Raw genomic sequence first — 15,101 nt, forward strand, 5'->3', positions numbered from 1 at the left:
CCTCATGGATCTGGATGTCTATTTCTCTCCCCAGGTTTGGGATGTTTTCAGCCATTATTGCTTTCAATATACTTTCTATCCCTTTCTCTTTCTCTTCTCCTTCTGGAATTCCCATAATGCAGACATTGTTTCTTTTGATTGTATCCTATAAGTCTTTAGGCTTTCTTCACTCTTTTTCATTCATTTTTCATTTTGCTCCTCTGACTGGATAATTTCAAATATCCTGTCTTCTCCAGTCACTTATTCTTTCTTCTACAAGGTTGAGTTTGCTTTTGAAGCTCTGTTGAATTCTTTAGTCCAGTCATCATATTTTTCAGTTCTAGAATTTGTTTTTTTTTTTTTATGGTTTCTATTTCTTTGTTGAACTTCTCATTTCATTCGTGAATTGTTTTCCTAATTGTGTTCAGTCATCTGTGTGTTCTTGTAGTTCACTGAACTTCTTTAAGAGGATTATTGTGAATTCTTTGACAGTTCATCGGTGTCCATTTCTTTAGGGTCAGTTATTAGAGCTTTATTAGTTTCCTTTGGTGGTGTCATGTTTACCAGATTTTTCATGATCCTTGATTCCTTAAATTGGTATCTGTGCATTTGAGTAAGTGATCTTCTCTTCCAGACTTTACAGGTTCACTTGGACAGAGAGAGTTCTTCATCAGCCAGCTATAAAACAGGCTCTGTGGTTGCCTGGGTCCTCTGGTCAGACTTACTAGATGGTCAGGACTGGTCCTCATTATTTGGGGATCTAAATCAGGCAAGACTGTGTACTCAATTCCCCAGCCAGATGGGGCCACTGGTTTTGCTCTGCAGATGGGGAGAGCCATGGGCTGTGCTCTCTGTTCAAGTGCTACTGTAGCAGGACTGTTGGATGGGCTATGCAGCTTCCTGTGTGCTCTGGTTAGGTTCCCTGATCAGACAGGCTGAAAGCTGTGTTCAGCAATGGGTGGGGCTATGAATTAGTTTCCATGCCCGAGCACAGTGGAAGAACTAGATCCAAGGCTGGAAAGGCTCTTTGTTTACAGTCTTGACTCAAGCCTACCCATGCCCCAAACTCCCTGCCTGAACACAGCCACTGGCTTTGCTCTGCAGACTCTGCCAGACTCTGCTCTAGTGCTGCTGGCTATGCAGCTTTCTAGGTTTTATGGCCAGCCTTTCTGGTTGGGTGGCACTGGGAGCTTCCCTCAGCAGTGGATAGGGCCATAACTCAGCTCCCTTGCCTGGGCAGGGCAGGAGGGCCAGCTCCAAGCAGCCTTCCAGTTTTTCTATGGTCAGGAGGGACCAGGAACTATACTCAGCAGTGGGTAGCCTATGAATTAGCTCCCCTGCCTGGGCAGATCTGGGGAACCCTCCACACTTGGCACTGGCATTGCAGGCAATGAGCTCTGCCTGCTGTACTCTTTGATTGAGTGTTGCTGGGTTATGCAGCTTCCAGGTGTACTTGCCAGCCTTTTTGGTCAGGTGGGGCTGGGAACTTCACTCAGCAGTGGATGGGGCTATGACTCAGCTCCCCTGCCAGGGCAGAGGCATACCAGGCTCCAAGGCTAGAAAATCTCTTTGTTTCAGGACCTGAATCAGGCAGACCTGCACCCTGCTAAGTTCCCTGGTCAGACTGCACCATGACTTGGTTCTGCAAAGGAGCAAAGCTGCTGGTTGGGACTACTACTTGGGTGTTGCGGGTAGCAAATTCGTCTGCCAAGATCCGAGTGCTGGGTGTTTCAAGCCCCTCCCCCCTCCTCCAAAAAGTGACCTACAATGCTGGTGGAGCTGGATGTCCACCCAGGGTTCTCTTGTCCCATTAGAGGAACTGTAGGCTGGGGAGAGACCTCTTGGCAGTGTGGTGCTGTGCCAGCCTGGGGGAGGGGCAATGTGGTTAGCATGTAGCTATTTCAACAGTATGTTCTGCATAATTTTAGATTTTAGAACAGTATGTTCTGCATAATCTCAATTTTGTAAAAGGAAATACATGTAGATGGAAAAAAATTGGGGCAATACCCCCAAAATATTAACAGTGACTACTCTGGGAGATGAGACTGTAGGTGATTTTTAGTCTTTTTAAAATTTTTTTCCTTACTTTCTAATAATTCTAATAATTCTGTAATGAACATATATTACTTTTATCACCATAAAAAAGTAATATCATGGAGAGAAAGATAACCGAGGCAAGGAGTTTAGGCTGAAGTGCAATAATGACATAGGTGAGAAAACATTAAGGCCTCAGACACCATCATTTCTCCCCTGGTACTAATTTCTCCTTTATAAGTTCTAGCCCATTACTTTTTAGAATCTCAATTGTCCTCTAGCAGATATAACACAGAAGACTTGCTGATCGCTCAGATCCTTTCCAGATTCAAAATTCCACAATTCTACAAATACACCAATTATTGACCTTCCATTAAAGGCATTGACAACTCTGCCAAAAGACATCCAATTCCACTCAATCAAACAGAAAAAAATGCTGTAGTACAAGAGCATTACCTTAGATTAAGCCCATTTATGAGACAAAATCAAATGCCAAAAGGATAGGGTGGCCTATTATTAACAGCAACATTAAAAAAAATCCTTGAACTTCTAGCAGGCACTTTAAAATATGTGTTTTTATTACTGTAATCTTTAAGTATATTTTTAGTGGCAGCCATTAGCCCTCCTGCTGTTAATGGATTGTCAGCATTTCCATTAGAAGCCCACTTTCTAAGGAATCTACAACATGTCTACTGGAGTCTGCCTCAAGCTCATGACGGAGAATATTCTGCCTAAGGGGGTGAAATAATTTGAATCCTTAATGACAAACCATGGTGTCGCACTTCATAAAATGCAATATCCATGCAAAACACCTCTGGGTCTTGATTTGCAACTCTCTGATCTATTCCTGCTGCATTTTGAAGGATGGTTCCCTGGCAAAGGAGCTGAATTGAATCAGGTCAGAAGACAGTTTGTAATGAGCTTCCTGGGAAGAAAAGCACTTTAGAAATATAACAAATAATGAAGACCATGGCATGGCATTTTCAAAAAGAAAAGGTATTTAAATTCAGTCTTTCACTGTATTAAGAGGTTTCCATGTATAAACTTTTCTTCTGAGAAAATAATCCCATTTATAGTCCTGTCCACATGAAGGTAATTTTCTATTTTTCCCTCCTACAAAGTTTGCCCTTTTAAGAAGTTCTAACAACTAGTGAGGCAGTAAATGTCTTGAGAAATGCCTTGAAAGGTTTCAGCATTTCAGATACATTCTGGCATATCTGCCAAAAAAGGGACAGAAATATCCTAGTTAGATCTGGCTTGGGCCTCTGGTAAGCAAGAAGGAACTCAAGGAGAGTGTTTCAGTTCTGGCTAAATCAAGAAACAACAACCACCCTTACACAGTGCCTGCCCCTCGCCTGGGTGCCAGGTGCTGTTAAAGGACTTGAAAGTGTGAAATGATTTAACGCTCCCAGCAACCCTAGGAGGCAGCTGAGAGGCAAAGGCACTTGCCCAAGGCCACCCAGCGAGGCAGTGAGCCCCTGCTCATGGCCAACTCTCTGTAATTAGCCACTTCCACAGTCAGAAGCTTCTCATGTTTACTTATGTTTTACTTGTGCATTTGTTGGAAGACAAATTTTTGAAACCAACTGTCAGAAAGACTCAAATGGGAAATCTAATTCAGATCCACAGACTGAATTTTGTATTTCTTAAAATCAAAACAGTCTTAAAAATTAGCAGTGCCATTAGGATGGCTATTATAAAAAAGGCAGACAGAAAACAAGAAGTGCTGGAGAGGATGTGGAGAAATTAGAACCCTTGTGTGCTGCGGCGGGAACGTAAAATGGTACAGCTGCTGTGGAAAGCAGTATGGCAGTTCCTCAAAAAAATTAAAAATAGAATTACCGTATGATTTAGCAATTTCACTTCTGGGTATACACCCAAAAGAACTGAAAGCAGACAAACAGATATTTGTATAGCAATGTTCAAAGCAGCATTATTCACAATAGGCAAAAGGTGGAAACAATCCAAATGTCCATTAATGGATGGATGGATGGATAAACAAAATGTGGTATGTGTAAATATCACATTGTATCTGTATGTATATGTGTGTGTCTATATATGTATATGTGTATGTATATACACACACAATGGGGGGGGTTTGGTAGCAGGGGCTAGAGTATTTCCATTATGGATGTTGAGAAGAAACATTTTGTCTATTACAAAGTATCGGAGGGTTTTCCGGGCATGGAGAATCTGAAAGTTGACCAATGATTCACTCCTTCAACAAACATTTACTGACAGCACACTAAGTAGGGTTCAGGCATTAATTTAAGCCCTGAGGATACAGCAGTAAACAATAGAGAAAAAAAAGTCTACACTCACGTTTATTTTTTTGAGGTATAATTGACATGTTAGTTTCAGGTGTACACCATAATGATTCAATATTTGTATATATTGGGAAATGATCACCACAATAAATAAGTCTAGTTAACATCCGTCATCACACATAGCTACAATTTTTTTGTGTGATGAGAACTTTTAAGATTTACTCTCTTAGCATGTTTCAAATATGTAATACAGTATTATTATAGTCACCATGCTGTACACTACATCCCTATGACTTATTTATTTTATAACTGGTAGTTTGTTACTTTTGACCCCCTTTACCCATTTTGCCCACCCGCCACGCCCTGCCTCTAGCAACCACCAATCTGTTCTCTGTATCTATGAGCTCTGTTGTGGTTTTCTTCTTCTTCTTCTTTTTTTTTTTTTTAGATTCCACATATAACTGAGATCATACAGTATTTGTCTTCCCCTATCTGACTTATTTAATTGGCATAATGCCCTCAAGGTCCATCCATGTTGTGACAAATGACAAGATTTCCTCTTTTTATGGCTGAATAATATTCCATTATATATATATACCACATCTTCTTTATCCATTCATCCATCGATGGACACTTAGGTCATTTCCATATTGTGGCTATTGTAAATAATGCTTCAGTGAACATGGAGGTGTAGACATCTTTTTGAGTTAGTGTTTTCATTTTTTTCAGACAAATACCCAGAAGTGGAATTGCTGGATCATATGGTAGTTCTATTTTAAATTTTTTGAGGAACCTCCATACTCTTCTCCATAGTGGCTGCACCAATTTACATTCCCACCAACAGTGCACAAGGGTTCCCTTTTCTCCATATCCTTGCCAACACTTGTTTCTTGTCTTTTTGATACTAGCCATTCTAACAAGTGTGAGGTGGTATCTCATTGTGGTTTTGATTTGCATTGCCCTGATGATTACTTATGTTGAGCATCTTTTCATGTACTGTTGGCCATCTGTATGTCATCTTTGGAAAAATGTCTATTCAGATCTCTGCCCATTTTTTAATTAGATTGGGTTTTTTTCTATTGGGTTGGATGAGTTCTTTATTTTGGAAATTAATCCCTTATCAGATTTTCTTTTGTTGATGGTTTCCTTTGCTGAGCAGAAGCTTTTTAGTTGGACGTGGTCCCACTTGTTTGTTTTTTATTTTGTTGCCTTTGCTTTTAGAGTCAAATCCAAAAAATCATCACCAAGACCAATGTCAAGGAGCTTACTGCCTATGTTTTCTTCTAGGAGTTTAATGTTTTATTCTAGGAGTCTTACATTCAAGTATTTAATCCATTTTGAGATAATTTTTGTGTATGGTGTAAGATAGTGGTCCTGTTTCATTCTTTTGCATGGGGCTATCAAGTTTTCCCAGCACCATTTATTGAAGAGACTATCTTTTCCCCCTTGTATATTCTTGGCTCCTATGTCATAAATTAATTCACCATATATGTGTGGGTTCATTTCTGGGCTCTCTTGTTCTGTTCCATTGATCCATGTGTCTGCTTTTATGACAATACCACATTGTTTTGATTACTATAACTTTGTAATATAGTTCGAAATCAAGGAGCGTAATGCCTCCAGCTTTGTAGTTGTTTCTCAAGATTGCTTTGGCTATTTGGGGTCTTCTGTAGTCCCATACAAATCTCAAGAGTGTTCTATTTTTGTGAAAAATGCCATTCACATTTCAATAGGGTTGCATTGAATCTAAAAACTGCTTTGGGTAGTATGGACATTTTAACAATAGTAATTCTTCAAATCCTTGAGCATAAAATATCTTTCCATTTATTCGTGGCTTCTTCATACAGTTTTCAGTGTACAAATCTTTCACCTCCTTGGTTAAATTTATTCCTAAGTATTTTATTCTTTTTGATGCAGTTGTAAATAGGATTGTTTTCTTAATTTCTCTTTTTGGTAATTTTTATTAGTGTATAGAAACAACAGATTTTTTATATTGATTTTTGTATCCTGCAACTTTACTGATGTTGTTTTAGTTCTAACAGTTTTTTGGTGGAGTCTTTAGGTTCCTACATGTAATATCATGTTATCTATGAACAGTGACAGCTTTACTCCTTCCTTTCCAATTTGGATGCCTTTTATTTCTTTTTCTTGCCTACTTGCTCTGGCTAGGACTTCCAATACTATGTTGAATAAAAGTGGCAAGAGTGGGTATCTTGTCTTGTTCCCAATCTTAGAGGAAAAGATTTCAGCTTTTCACTATTGAGTATAATGTTAGCTGTGGGCTTGTCATATACGGCCTTATATTATGTTGAGGCATGTTCTGCTCTCTACCCACTTTGAGAGTTTTTATCATAAATAGATGTTGAATTTTGTCAAATGCTTTTTCTCCATCTATTGAGATAAGCATATGACTTATACCCTTCATTTTGTTAATGTGGTCTATCACCTTGGTTTGTGAGTGTTGAACCATCCTTGTATTCCTGGAATAAATCCCACGTGACCATAGTTTATGATCCTTTTAATGTATTGTTGAATTTGGTTTGCTAATATTCTGTTGAGAATTTTTGCATCTATGTTCATCAGGGATCTTGGCCTGTAATTTTCTTTTCTTGTGGTGTCCTTGTCTGGTTTTGATATCAGGGTAATGCTGGCCTTGTAAAATGAATTTGAAAGTGTTCCCTCCTCTTCTATTATTTTTGGAAGAGTTTGAGAAGAATTGGTATTAATTCTTCTTTAAGTATTTGGTAGAATTCACCAATAAAACCATTTGGTCCTGGACTTTTGTTTGTTGGGAGGTTTTTGGTTACTGATTTAATCTCCTTACTAGTAATTGGTCTGTTCAGATTTTCCATTTCTTCATTATTCAGTCTGGGTAGGTTATATGTTTCTAGTAATTGAGCCATTTCTTCTAGATTGTCAGATTTGTTGGCATAAAATTGCTCATAGTAGTCTCTTATGATCCTTTGTATTTCTGTAGTATCAGTTGTAACATCTCCTTTTTCATTTCTGATTTTGAGTCCTCTCTCTTTTCTTGGTGATCAATTATGTTTATCTTTTCAAAGAACAAGCTCTTTCTTTTCTATTGTCTTTTTAGTTGTTATTTCATTTATTTCTGCTCTGATCTTTGTTATTTTCTTCCTTCTACTAACTTTGGGCTTCATTTGTTCTTCTTTTTCTAGTTCCTTAAAGTGTAAAGTTAGATGATTTGAGATTTTTCTTGTTTCTTCATATAGGCATTTATTGCTATGAATTTCCTGCTTAGAACTGTTTTTGCTGCATCCCATAAGTTTTGATATGTTGTAATTCCATTTTCATTTCTCAAGGTATTTTTATACTTCTTTTGATTTCTTCTTGGACCTATTGGTTGTTCAGTAGAATATTGATTAATCTCCACATATTTGTGAATTTTCCAATTTTCTTCTTGTAATTGATTTCTAGTTTCATACCAATGTGGTCGGAAAAGATGCTTGATATGATTTCAGTCTTCTTAAAGTTATTAATACTTGTTTTGTGGCCTAACGTATGATCTATCCTGGAGAGTGTTCCATGTGCACTTGAGAAGAATGTGTATTCTGTTGCTTTTGGATGGAATGTTTTGCATATATCTGTTAAGTCCATCTGGTCTAATGTGTCATTTAAGGCCAAAGTTTTCTTATTGATTTTCTGTCTGGATGACCTATCCATTGATGAAGGAGGGTGGGTATGAAAGTCCACTACTATTATTGTATTGCTGTCTATTTCTCCCTTTAGGTCTGTTAATGATTGCTTTATATATTTATGTGCTCCTATGTTAGGTGCATAAATATTTACAAATGTTACATTTGCTTGTTGGATTGATCCCTTCATCATTATGTAATGCCTTTGTCCCTTATTACAGTCTTTATTCTTTTTTTTTTTTTTGAGGAAGATTAGCCCTGAGCTAAGATCTGCTGCCAATCATCCTCTTTTTGCTGAGGAAAACTGGCCCTGAGCTAACATCCATGCCCATCTTCCTCTGCTTTATATGTGGGATGCCTGCCACAGCATGGCCTGCCAAGTGGTGCCATGTCCACACCTGGGATCCGAACCGGTGAACCCTGGGCTGAAGAGGAATGTATGAACTTAACCACTGTGCCACCAGGCCAGCCCCCAGTCTTTATTTTAAAGTCTTTTTTGTCCAATATAAGTATAGCTACCTCAGCTTTATTTTGGTTTCCATTTGCATGGAATATCTTTTCCCATCCCTTCACTTTCAGTCTCTGTGTGGCCTTACATCTGAAGTGAGTTTCTTGTAAGCAGCATATAGATTGGTCTTGTTATTTCTTTTTATCCACTCAGCCATTGTGTCTTTTGATTGGAGAATTTAATCCATTTACATTTAAAGTAGTTATTGATAGGTATGTACTTAATTAACAAAATAGCAATGTTTTCAGGCTGTTTTGTAGTTCCTCTGGTTCCTTTCTTCTCTAGCTCTCTTCCTTTGTGATTTGACGATTTTCTTTAGTGGTATACTTAGATTCCTTTCTCTTTATGTTTTGTGTATCTATTATAGGTTTTTGCTTTGTGGTTACCATGAGGCTTACATGTAACAATGTATATTTATAACAGTCTGTTTTAAGTTGATAACAACTTAAGTTTCAACACATTCTAAAGCTCTACATTTTTACTCTTCCCTCCACCCCAATGTTTTGTTTTTGATGCCACCTTTTATATCTTTGTATCTTGTATATCCCTTAACTAATTATTATAGTTATAGTTATTTTTACTATTTTTGCCTTTTACCCTTCATTTTAGCTTTATAAGTGATTAATTCACCACCTTTAAAACATTAGATTAGGGGCCGGCCCAGTGGTGCAGCGGTTAAGTGTGCAAGTTCCACTTCGGCAGCCCGGGGTTCGCTGGTTTGGATCCTGGGTGCAGACATGGCACCACTTGGCACACCATGCTGTGGCAGGCGTCCCACATAGAAAGTAGAGGAAGATAGGCATGGATGTTAGCTCAGGACCAGTCTTCCTCAGCGAAAAGAGGAGGATTGGCAACAATTAGCTCAGGGCTAATCTTCCTCAAAAAAAAACTACATTAGATTATTCTAAATTTTACTATATATTTACCTTTACCAGGGAGATTTATACTTTCATGTTTTCCTGTTACTAATTAGCACTTTTTCTTTTCAGCTTGAAGAAGTCCCTCTAACATTTCTTCTAAGGCTGGTTTAGTGGTGGTGAACTCCTGTAGCTTTTGCTTGTCTGAAAAACTCTCTCTCTCCTCCAATTCTGAATGACAAGTTCACCTAGTAGAGTATTCTTGGTTGCAAGTTTTTTCTTTCAACACTTTGAATATATCATGCCACTCCCTTCTGGCCTGCAAAGTTTCTGCTGAAAAATCTGCTGATAGTCTTATGGAGGTCCCTTGTATATAACAAGTTGTTTTTCTCTTGCTGCTTTTAAGATTATTTTTGTCTTTAACTTTTGACATTTTAATTATGATGTGATTGGTGTGGGTCTTTTTGTGTTCATCTTGTTTGGAACTCTCTTGGCTTCCTGGATCTAGATCTCTTTCCTTCCCCAGGTTTAAGAAGTTTTCAGTCATTATTTCTTCCAATAAGTTTTCTACCCCTTTTTCTCTCTCTTCTTCTGAGACCCCCGTAATTCAAATGTTGGTCCACTTGATGTCCCATAAGTCCCTTATGCTATCTTCACTTTTTTCATTTTTCTTTTTGTTGCTCTTATTGGGTGGGTTCCATTGCCCTGTCTGAGTTCACTGATCCTTTCTTCTGCTTTATCTAGTCTTCTGTTGAACCCCTCTGTATTTTTCAGTTCAGTTATTGTATTCTTCAGCTCTGTGACTTCTATGTGATACTTTCTTATATTTTCTCTTTGAAGTTCTCACTGTGTTGATTCATTCTTCTCCCAAGTTTGGTGAGCATCTTTATGACCATTATTTTGAACTCTTTATCAGGTAAATTGCTTATCCCCATTTCATTAGGGTCTTTTTCTGAGGTTTTATCTTGTTCTTTCTTTTGGAACATATTCCTCAGTTTCTTTATTTTTCTTGATTCCCTGTTTATTTCTGTGCATTAGATAAACAGCCACCTCTCCCAGTCTTGAAGGAGTGGCCTTATGTAGGAAATCAACCTTATCGTTCAACCCTGCCCTAGCTCTTGGTTGTCTCTCAGACCTTTGTGTTTGTCCAAGCAGCCTATTCTATATTTAGTGGCTCCCAGTAGTTGAGGGTATTCCAAGACCTGTCAGTGTCCCAAAGGGTAGGATCTCAGTCAGCACTTAGATTCAAGCTGATTGGAAGCCAGACCTTCAGCCAGCAGCTTTTAAAGAATGCAAATATATACAGTCCTATGGGACTGCAAGTATAAGTCCTATTGGCCACCAGAGCCAGGTGATCTAGAGGTGTCCCCTGGGTGGCAGTTGCAAAACTCAGAGTGCCAGACCAGTGTACAAGTTCTTTTCCTATAGATACTGATGACCTGGACCAAGGCAGAGGGGAGAGCACAAAGATGGCATCCACTGGCCTCTGTCCTCAGAGCCCACCTCAGTAGGTCCCAACATGTGTGAAAAACCAGATGCCTGCCCCTCAGGTCAAAGCTCCAGGACAAGCAAATAGCTCACTTTCATTGAGACACACCCTAGTCTTTTTGTCTACACAGTGCCCTGGGGGTGGCAGCCAGCCAAGAACTGTCTCTCCATTTGTTACAGTCCTATGGGACCCTGGAACATGAGCCCTGCTGGCCACCAGAGCTAGGCAATCAAGGGGCATCCTCTGGGTGGCAGCCAAAAAACCAGGGCACCAGACATGTGTACAAGCTCCTCTCTGGGAGATACTGGTGCTCTGAAGCATGGCAGAGGGAGAGTGTGAAGATAGCACCTGCCCTCAGAGGTCTCTGGAGAGGATTACAGTCAGCCCTTAGATGTTTAATTAGAAGTCTGCCCCTCAGCTTGAAGATAAACTAATAGGCTTCTTTCACAGAAAGACTGGGCTCCTGAGTCTGTTGCCTCTTGCTGTGCCTGGGGGGTGGTAGCTGGTTGAGAACTCTTTCTCCATTGGACCCTGGAGCATAAGCCCCACTGGCCACCAGGTCCAATCCAGAGGTGTCCCCTAGGTGGCAGCCACAAAAATCGGGATGCCAGAGGAAGAGTACAAGCTTCTTTCTGGGAGACACCAGTGAGCTGGAGCAAGGCAGAAGGAGAGCCCAAAGATGATGCCCACCAGCCTCCAACCCAGAGAATAACCCAGCAGGCCCCTAGATGTGTGTTAAATTAGATGGCTGCCCCTTGGGCCAATGCTTTATGTGAAAGAGGCTTATTTGCTTATCTTAAAGTCTTTCACAACGGGATGTCACTCAGCTTTACAAAGGAATGACATTCTGACACATGCTACAACATTGGTTGAACTTTGAGGACATTATGGTAACTGAAATAAGCCAGACACAAAGGGACAAAGACTATGATTCCACTTACATGAGGAACCTTAGTAGTCAAATTCATAGAGACAGAAAGTAGAAGGGTGGTTCCCAGGGACTGGTGGGAGAGGGGGAAATGCAAAGTTATTATTTAATGGGTACAGAGTTTGAATATGAGATGATGAAAAAGTTCTGGAGATGCATAGTGGTGATGGTTGCACAAGAATGTGAATGTTATTTAATGCCACTGAACTGTACACTTAAAATTTACCATTTTAACCATTTTTATGTTATGATATTTCACCACAGTTTGAAAAAATTAGCAATGGTCCTCACATCACATCACATAAATCTGTTCTTTCTAAAAAATGTATTCATCTTTAAGGTTTTTTTAAAAAAGATAATCTCATATCAGATGGCAAATGCCTATTTGGATTGGAGCAGAGGGGGTTCACGGTCCAGGATGAACTAAGAACTTGTACCTGACCTAAGGCCATTCTCTCCTGGTACTCCAGGAAAGGGTCTATGTCCACATGGTAAAATAGAATAGACCCACTTTCATTTCAAACAGGAAATAACTCCCTGCTTTCAGAGTCAGTGAAGGAATATAGTGGCAGATGATTCAAAATGATACATTCTATTTAAACATTAGTACCCCAACCCCACTTATGCTATTCTTTAAAAACATGTGTCTGCTCTGGGAATTCAGGCCCTTTAAACAAAAATAACAAAGTTTCACTAGGAAGACCCTACCGCAAAACAAAACTCTGAAAGCTCATTCAGCATCCCCCAATCCTGGCTCCTTGACCCTCAAGACCTTGGAAATGAATAGTGTCACCTCCAACATGGCAACAAAGCTTCAAAATTTAAAGTCCCTCCCTTTCAGAGAGACACCCTCCAAAGAGAGGTACTATCAAGTCTCTGTTGGGGTTACAGGCTATCTTCTGAGTATAAGTCAAGACGAGTTACAAGAATCAAACAAGTAGTTAAATAAGTAGAGTTGTAGGTAATGAGATTGAAAAATAACATCTTGGGCTCTGATAATCCACCAATCAGACTGAATAAATGGGAACAAATAATCTATTATAACGATCAAGAAGTAGATTGCTTGTTTCAAATTCTCAAAAGCAAGTGTGGTAGCCAGCTGCCACAATGGCCCCCAGTGGCCCCACCACGTGTTATTCACATCCTTGTGTAGTGTCCTCCTAAAATACACCAGGGTTAGTCTATGTGACCAATGGAATATGGCAGAAGTGATGGTTTGTCACTTCTAATGTTAGGTCATAAAAGACTATAGTTTTTGGCTTATCCTTTCTCTCACTCACTCTGGGGGAAGCCAGCTGCCATGTCGTAAGGACACTTGGGCAGCCTTGTGGAAAGGCCCACATAGTGAGGAACTGAGGTAGCCAGTTAACAGTCACGTGAGTGAACGTGGAAGAGGATCCTCCAGCTGACATCTTGACTGCAACTTCATGAGAGACCCCGAGTCATAACCATCCAGCTGAGCTGCTTCCTGGTTCCTGACCCTGGGAAACTGTGTGAGATAATGTTTGTTGTTTTTAAGTCACTATGTTTTGGAGTAATTTGTTACACATGAAATACAGTCATCAAATACATCAAATACAGTTACACAGATAATACAGCCATGGACACCATGATTTCTGCTTGCTTAGTAAGAAGGCTGACAGTACCTCTCCTGAATCTAGATGACCTGGTTTAAAGTACCATTTTGGCAACCAGCTTTGTCACAAAGCTTTAGAGGGGTTTTGGTAGACCTCAGTTTCTCCACAATGCCAAAGAAGAGGGAGCAAAGTGACTGCATCCCGTGGACGTTCCTATCATGAAGGATGCAGTGATCGCCGGGAGAAAGAGGCTTCGCCCCAGGTTCCACATCCATCCCAGTACCTCCAAACTCCTCTAATTGTTCTAGGCCTTTGCTTCTTTATAACACAGCTATAATACTACCTTACTACCTTCTTGTGTGGTTAAAGTGGGTACAGTAGATATAAAATATCAATCCTGTTGTACCAAATTTCGTACCTTAAACCCTCTATTTTGCGCCTTTCCAAGTTTGGGTTATTTGTATCAGCACTGTATTTGCAGGCAATGCAGAGCCTCTATTTTAAGAAATGAGTTCCAGTCCCAAATTCACAAATAAAGAATTATTATAATAACAGCATATTCATGAAAAGCAAATTACTTATCTTGGCGTTTAACATCCTTGTAACTATTCCTGTACTTTTAATGTCAACAGAAAAAAAGCAATGTCTAAGTCTGGCTGATATGGTAAATTAATGTTAATAACAGTTTTGACACTAATAGCAAGTTTTGAAAAGAAAAACCTCCAGTCTCTAAGCTAGGTTTCGTTTCTTAAAAATCACCTCAGCTCGCTGTCACCAGACTCCCCCTAGAACAATTTCACCTTCATTGGGAGCCTGAAACGACTGGGGTGCACCGCTTTTCTATGAAATTACATTCCTTCCCCGCCTTTGCTCACCCCAGGTGGAGACAACATCCGCTCCCTTGAGTTACAGCACCAGGGCTTCTCAACAGAGACATTTCTGAATCCCTGTAAGCAAATGAATTCCTACATGGTTTCATTCAAAAGCCGCTAGCTGCTGCTTCAGAGCCCAAAAATTAGTTGTGAAAATGTGAACTATTAAAGTACACACTAGATTAATGGGAAACTTCAGATTTTGTTATAGAGGCCACGGAACCCCAGAGAACAGGTCTGCACTTTATCTTCACGTTCTTCCTTAGTACTGCGCATATACAAGGACATTAATAAATGTCCCGTGAATTAAATTGATCTGAGCTGAAAATTTTAAGAGGCCCAGGGAAAATGAAAAGGGACCAAGCCCTTGGCTCCTCCGCTCTTGCTAGCTCTTTCTAGAAGTCATCGAGGGCTCAAGCAGCCCTTTGCAAACCCTCCATTCCTCTCAGACTCAGCCAATAGGACATGGTTGGCCTACAACACCGACCACTATAATTACTTAGAGGCCTCTAGACTTTAACCAAGGCATCTCTTCCAACTTCTCAAACATTATTCTTTTTCTGTTACTAATTGAGTGTTTTACTTTTAGATAATCCTATAATGAACCAGCTCAAATGAGCAGAGACGCAGCAGTGACAACCCATCAATAAAATAATTAAGCCAAAGTGGATTTTGTTAGAGACTTCTCATGTCATAATAGGAAATCTAGGCTACTTAAAATCAGGGGAATCAAACAATCATTTCTTTTTGTTTTAAAAGGAAAGTTACCTTTAAAAAAATCTTTCATAGAACCCTCATTAACTCTGCTGACAATACTGGTTATTTACTCTGGAAGTGCATGCACAATAGAAATACCAATGGAGTACAAGGTGGTTTCCAGAATTTTCTTTCTCCTTTCCATAGTTTTCACCCAGAATTGTCTGTGGAATTTAGG

At 39.6% G+C, this 15,101-nt stretch overlaps 1 protein-coding gene across 10 annotated transcripts in view; it reads right to left on the reverse strand.

Moving 5' to 3' along the window:
- PCYT1B (phosphate cytidylyltransferase 1B, choline) overlaps window positions 1-15,101 on the reverse strand; it is a 152,393-nt gene that overhangs the window by 42,636 nt on the left and 94,656 nt on the right. For 3 of the 10 annotated variants that reach the window (XM_070604961.1, XM_070604960.1, XM_070604962.1), the window contains exon 8: window positions 12,736-13,207. The exons of the other annotated variants lie outside the window; for them this stretch is intronic. In XM_070604961.1, the coding sequence (XP_070461062.1) occupies window positions 13,091-13,207 (117 nt within the window). In that variant the 3' untranslated portion in view covers window positions 12,736-13,090. Of the gene's footprint in view, window positions 1-12,735; window positions 13,208-15,101 lie in introns of those variants that run through there. 10 annotated transcript variants of the gene reach the window in all.

This window comes from Equus przewalskii, chromosome X (assembly GCF_037783145.1).
Source record: "Equus przewalskii isolate Varuska chromosome X, EquPr2, whole genome shotgun sequence".
Classification (NCBI taxonomy): domain Eukaryota; kingdom Metazoa; phylum Chordata; class Mammalia; order Perissodactyla; family Equidae; genus Equus; species Equus przewalskii.